Genomic DNA, 6,440 nt, shown 5'->3' with positions numbered 1-6,440 from the left:
CGTCTACATATAAAAGCAGAAGAGTTGCTCGAAACTTTTACTCTAGAAATATTATTTCTATTTCAGATACTAACTGACATGCGATGTAAATAATATACTTTTACAAATTGGGTAAAGTTTGCTCGGAGTTTTACCATCCTTATTAGAAATCACATCATACTACGGATAAAAAATGCAAAAATGTCTTTTCTCCTATTGCTATATCCCTCAAATAATTTAACAATTTTCTCAGGCCCATAAAAAACATGTATGAAATTTCTTCAAATAAAAGGCGCGCTTTTGCTACGGTTATAAGCACAAAGTAAAATCTTAATTTTGTTTCTCTTTTTATTTCATTTTGTTTAATTATCTTGCCTGTTAAAGACGTATAATTTAATTGATTACATTTACATATAAGTATTTAGTTAAAATAAAGCTTTTCTATTAGGCTTAAAAGAGGGCTGACCCTAAAGGAGAACCATATCGGTTCAGCTGTGAGCGAGATCCTTCGCTAAACACACACAGATAGGCAGACATCCTGTTACTTTTATACAAGGATTATAGAGTTAAATAAAAAATTTGAAATATTTACCTATTTTAATTTAAGATACAAAATGAGAAATCTTTCACTTATGCTTTCAGCCTTATTGGTTGTCTCTGTCTCCAGCGAGAGGTATTATTCATAATTCTAATTCTTTCATAAAAAAAGGTTCAGGTTAATGCATAATATGCAAACTTCAAAGTATCATATGTCATAAAAAAGAAACCCGCATCGAACTAGCGGTTACTAAGACATTAAGCTTCACCAGTACAGATTGGTACATTTTTAGACGGAATTAAAAATTGAAGCACCCCTCATTCGTTGGCTCAAAAACTTTAGCTATTTTTATCGAATGTTGGTTGGTTGGTTCATGGTGTTCAAACTTTTCAACCAAAATTTTAATCTGCACTAGGGTTAACTTTGTTAGTTCTTATCAATTGTCTTGACCCTTGAGATTCCTTGATGATCTTTTGTACTATAAATAGTGTCATTCTTGTTTGCATTTGGAATTTTTTTATATTCCTGTTATTTTTTTACTTGTAAAAGATGTTCCCTTCATTGACTAAAACTAATTTTTGAAACACTTGTTCATAGGAAGCCAAAATTTTTCCTGGTTCATTCGATAACAACAACTTCAGTATCAACAACAACCTCCATACTTCAGACTCAAACAAGATGTTTCTAGTAAGTATGCTAACAGTTATAGCTTGTGTTGTGGTCAAAACTAAAGTTATCAAGGATGGCAACATCAATAAAAGCGAAGCTCTAAAGCGTTAGGACAAACGAACATTAACACTTGTATAGCGTCAGAACTGAATATAAATGTATAAAAGTCGAACGAAACAAAATTGTAAATAAATCTGATGAAAAACTGCTTAAATACAGGATATTGTTTCAGGACATACTTACATATTTAGGACTTGATTATAGAGATGATTCGATTTTAACAATGTACTTTGTTGACCTAGGAATCAGTATTCCAAAAATCAGACCAATTGGATAATTTTATCACATAAAAATTTGATGTTAAAAAAGTTAAAAATCCACATGTTTAAAAATGGATGCACCGACTTTCTGGAAATGATTATAGAAATGCATTGCTTTCTAACTCGTACCTAACTCATATAGGAATCATCATGCAAATTTTTAAATCGATTGATACACAAAATAGAGATGGAAAAAAACGCAAGGATGTTAAGATTCAAGAAATATTTTTTTACAACCCTGTTTTGTTTGTTATAACAGGTGGTTACGTAGTTTTTTTCCTTTTTTTATAAATGTTTATATGTTGAAGGATTATATATAAAATTACAAACAGATGAACAGACAGACACAAACTCTTATAGAGTAACTTTTCTATCAAAATTATATAATGTGGGAAAATCAACTTTCACAATACAATATATGAAAAAAAATATTCCTTTAAATTGAACTTAATGATGTTTTTTTGTAATGGACAAGCAACTGCGCTGATAACATCCAGGGTAGGGTAGAAAAAAGCTTAACCCAATATAAATGTAGAACCCAATCGGCGCAGCAGTTTTTGTTAAATTAGCCAGCTTGTAGTAACATTTTTATAGAGCAAACGAAAATCTAGTGCAATATTCAAGTTAGTTTAAATCGAATGATGTTAAATTATATTTCAGTCAAAATGATCTTGATCTTACGACCACGACCTGCCCCAGTGCTAGAAAGAAGAAGAGAATGATAGTTGAAGATCCCTTTTCAATGAATGAAAACTCTCTTCAGATCTCCAGGCTAAACAGGTATTTTTTTCTAGCTTGGCTTCAAACCTAATTATTACCCGCTGCATGGATTAGAACCGGTTAAGTGCCATACTGTAAAATCAAGAATTTTTTCGTATTATAGGTAACTTTCCACAAGAAGTAAAATAAAAAGCATAATAGTTATTTCTCACATCATATTATAAACAGTTTTCCGCGGATATAAAATATACAATTATAAGATTAAAACCTGTTTTTAGCCCCAAAATTCCGAAGGCACGTGCTAAAAAGACTGGTTTTAATCTTATGATTGTACTTTTTTATATTCGTAGAAAACTGGATATAATACGATGCTAGACATATTTTTTTCGTATTAATGAGAACCGGTACTAATCCACCTGTATCGAATGAACACGAGAAAATACATCCTTCCTTTTACTAACTGCGGAAAGCTGTCTATAATACGCTGCGAAAAATAAATAATTCTTATGTCTATAATTGAAAGACATTCGAAATAAAAAATTATTATTCTTTTCAGTGTAGCTTGTTCTAATGATACTCATAATTATGCTTAAACACAAATCGTTTTGATTTATCTGGAACAGTAATAGTGTCTGACTGATTATGACGTAACCAAAAAAATTTGCCAATGAGAGGCCACTATAAATTTTACCATTAGTCAATAACGGCCTCTAATTGGCTAATTTTTTTTGTTACGTCATAATCAGTCAGACACTATTACTGTGTTCTTTATCTGGTTAATCAGAAAATTTATGTTTTGATTGTTCTACAGTGCAATTATTCGAATTCTTAATTCTATTAATATTATGAATTAGACTTTGTGAAGAAAGATGCAAAATGCAATATTTGCCTCTGTCCAAACGATCTGTGCATGGTTATGAGTTGCGCCTGTTTTGAGCCAAGGCGATCCCCCTACTTTAACTATTAATGTCGCGTACCTGACATCGTAGAATATGGAACAATTTTTTACGTCTTTAGTGGTGTTAAGCCGAGTTTCAAAAAAAATCACCACATCAAATGTGCTACGCGTTAAGTAACAGTCGCGGGTTCTATGTAATATTTGAAAACCATGCTTGTAATATATTTCTTTTAGTGAGAGAACCGAACTTCAATCAGGTGTGGACGAAGAGACCAGTCCTTCACCCTCTAGCAGAAAAGCAAGGTTTGATTTTTTGAAACATAAAATTTTAGGTTTCTACTTAAATTATAAGATACTAATATGTAAACCTTTCTTCTTAGCAACATATAACCTATCTTATTACACTTTAGGGTACTTGAACTATAAGAATATATGTATTTTTTTCTTGAATTTGTCTTATTAAAGTTTGACCTCTTTTTTTCAAGTCAACATTCCCATTATTATGAAGCACATTTAAGTATTACACCTTGATGGCAGTCGGACTGCTTCTATTATTCTTCTAGTCTTATGTTCTACTTTTTTTTCTTATCTTCTTTTTGGCTACTGTTTTCATCCTTGTTTAATTATCTTAGATAAAATATTTGGAAAGAAAACGAAGTAGTGGGTATCGTCGTATTTTCACAGTAGCTTTTGATAGGTTAGTTTAGATTAGGTTAGGTAAATATTATTAATTGCCCCGAAGGGGCTAGAATTATAAGAAAAGCTTCAGTAAAAATACGAACACCGCTACTTCGTTTTCTTTTCTTTCATTTGAAGTTTTTTTTCTAGATTCTTTCTTTACTACATGACCACAACGTCTACAAGCACTTCTATGTCTACATCTACTTCAACAAGCTATACAGGTGATCCTTATAGAAAAGTAACAGGATGTCTGTCTGTATATGCTTGTCTGTTTGCTTGTGTGTCTTTCCATGTGTCTGTCTGTCTGTGTGTCAATCTGTCTATTTAGATGAATGCCTGTGCGTCAGTCTGTCTTTGTGTACCGAAGGATCTCTCTGACCGATATGGTTTTCCTTTAGAATGAAACTTCTCACATGTCCTGTTCATAGCTATTTAAGAGGAGGGTAACTTCACTACCCCACGAAGAATCACTCCTGGAAAAAATTACCCCACTAAAAAGGTTTTCCTTTAAAATATAAAGTTGAGGGTCTACTTTCACCCCTCCTTTCCTTCCTTACTATTTAATGATGTTCCTATACTTTTTTAGGAATAAATCTATAATTAATTGATCAAAAGTTTAATTAAATTAAAGAATTTAATTATAACTAAACTATCTTACTTATGTAATATATTCGTGTGTAAATCAAATGCTACACCAAATATCGTCTTTGCTTTAGAAAAAGGAAAGTGTACATAGTACAAACGTGCTTTCGCCTGGTTTATTACTAGAAGCAAGCTAAGCTACTCTAAGCATACTTTGTGACGTCGCCTTTTTATATCACAGTAGAAGAGTTGGGAGTATCATGGGAGTAATATGCATTTCTTGGCTGCTTCTCAAGAAAGATGTCTGAAAATCAACACTCCATGACTCTTAATGTCTGTTAATCTGTTTGTTTGTCCCTGATATCTTAATATTTTTTATTAGCCAGCTATGCTACTTTGTTTGTTTTCATCTTTGTTTAATTTTAGCAACTTACACCATAACAATGCTGAGTTGTACCCCTGCAGGCCTTCAGCAATTCTGTGGAAAGAAATAATCGTATAAAAAATTACATCTTATACCGTAATGTATAAGCAAATCTTCTCTGTAACTTATTATATCTGAAAATTTTGTGTATATTCCTATTACAAACACGTTACTTGACATATTAATGAATTTTTAAATTCTTTGCCTTGCTTTTTATGGATTTTTTCATGATAGATGTTATTGTAAAAGTAATTATTTATTATAAAAATACACTATATTTTTTATAAAAATTTAAAATTCAATGCACATTTTATCTCATAATTTATTGTAATGTATTTTTTAATAGTATGTATATTATTACTATTCATTTTGTAACATTCAAACCAAAAAAAACCTAATTTTTTCTTATTCATTTTAAAAAACTTTGTTTATGAATAAATTTAAGTAAAATTCTGTTTAATAATTAGGCTTTACTAAAAATATGTTCTACTTACTTCATATTTTTCCCACCTCCCAAGAAAATAGCTTAAAACCATCACAGGACCAGCAGATATATTCCCTCAAGAGTAGAATCCAATCAGCTAGGAAACAAATCACGAAACCTATACGTGATCAAAGATGTCATAGGTGGACAACACTTAAATTGACAACCATATTATATTCTGACCCCCAAATATTATTTTATATTTATATCGCTTGTTGGCCTTACCTTATTCCTGATATATTATACAAGTGCAACTTCTCTTCAAAAGAATAACAAGGATGACAACAAGTAGCGAAGCACAAAAATTCGTGGGTGGGACTGACGGTCATTGTTGTTTTCTTCAAACGACGAGAAATTTTGATATCTTTAACTGAAAACACCAAAGATATGGGGGAAAATTTAAAAAATATAAAAAAATTGCCAAAAACCTGCAAAAAGGCAGTCTGACCGTCAATGTTGATTTCTTCAAATGACGGGAAATTTAATTTTGATATCTCTAACTGAAAAAATTATGAAAATCAGACCATAAACACCAAAGGTATGAGGAAAAATGTGGAAAATAAAAAAAATAGCCTAATGCCTGCTAACAAGCCGTCCGACCGCCATTGATGTTTTCTATCTTTTATAGGAGCTGAGTAAATCCCATTTCCCCCATAGCGTTACGGACGGACGGACTGACGAACGGACGGACGAACTGACGGACAAAGTGAATTATAGAGTAGCTTTGCTACTAAAAAGATTATATTTACAATCCTTCTTTCTACCCGATTGTGATTGTAAGCAGAAATGACTGTACCTTCCTAAGAAAATGTCATATTTATTGATTTATTGACAATCATTTGTCAATAATTAAAAAAATATTATCATGATGTTTTAGCTTCGCTTCTTAAAATCGTAATTACTCCTGCCTTAATAGAAAACAACATCATATTCATGATAAAGTTTTAATTAAAATCCTAGTCTACTAGACTTATTTCTTTGAATTATGTCTTAATTAACTATTATAATATACATGCATCACTGGTAGGGGTAAAGTAAGCAGCAATATTCAACTGCAGCCGCGAGTAATTAAAAAAGGTCAACATTTAAAGCCAGCAGAAACATAGCATTCAACAAGTCCAATTTTCTTTTTAAGCATCAGCTGC

The 6,440-nt window shown here is 31.4% G+C and overlaps 1 protein-coding gene across 1 annotated transcript; it reads left to right on the top strand.

The window, feature by feature from the left end:
• The first annotated feature begins 590 nt into the window (after positions 1-590).
• Positions 591-5,197, top strand: LOC145320223 (uncharacterized). The gene is made up of 6 exons (XM_080162656.1): positions 591-652; positions 1,115-1,204; positions 2,167-2,286; positions 3,359-3,427; positions 3,953-4,026; positions 4,814-5,197. The coding sequence occupies exons 1-6, from the start codon at positions 594-596 to the stop codon at positions 4,879-4,881; spliced, it is 480 nt and encodes a 159-aa protein (XP_080018782.1). The 5' UTR covers positions 591-593; the 3' UTR covers positions 4,882-5,197.
• Positions 5,198-6,440: the final 1,243 nt, after the last annotated feature.

Source organism: Acartia tonsa, chromosome 5, assembly GCF_053477335.1.
Source record: "Acartia tonsa isolate MP-2025a chromosome 5, ASM5347733v1, whole genome shotgun sequence".
NCBI lineage: Eukaryota > Metazoa > Arthropoda > Copepoda > Calanoida > Acartiidae > Acartia > Acartia tonsa.
This window is presented reverse-complemented; position numbering and strand designations above follow the sequence as displayed.

Coding starts and splice junctions, on each gene's coding strand:
- LOC145320223 (XM_080162656.1), top strand. CDS start 594: ATGAGAAATCTTTCACTTATGCTTTCAGCCTTATTGGTTGTCTCTGTC. Junction 2,287..3,358: donor CAGATCTCCAGGCTAAACAG/GTATTTTTTTCT, acceptor TATTTCTTTTAG/TGAGAGAACCGAACTTCAAT. Junction 4,027..4,813: donor TACTTCAACAAGCTATACAG/GTGATCCTTATA, acceptor GTTTAATTTTAG/CAACTTACACCATAACAATG.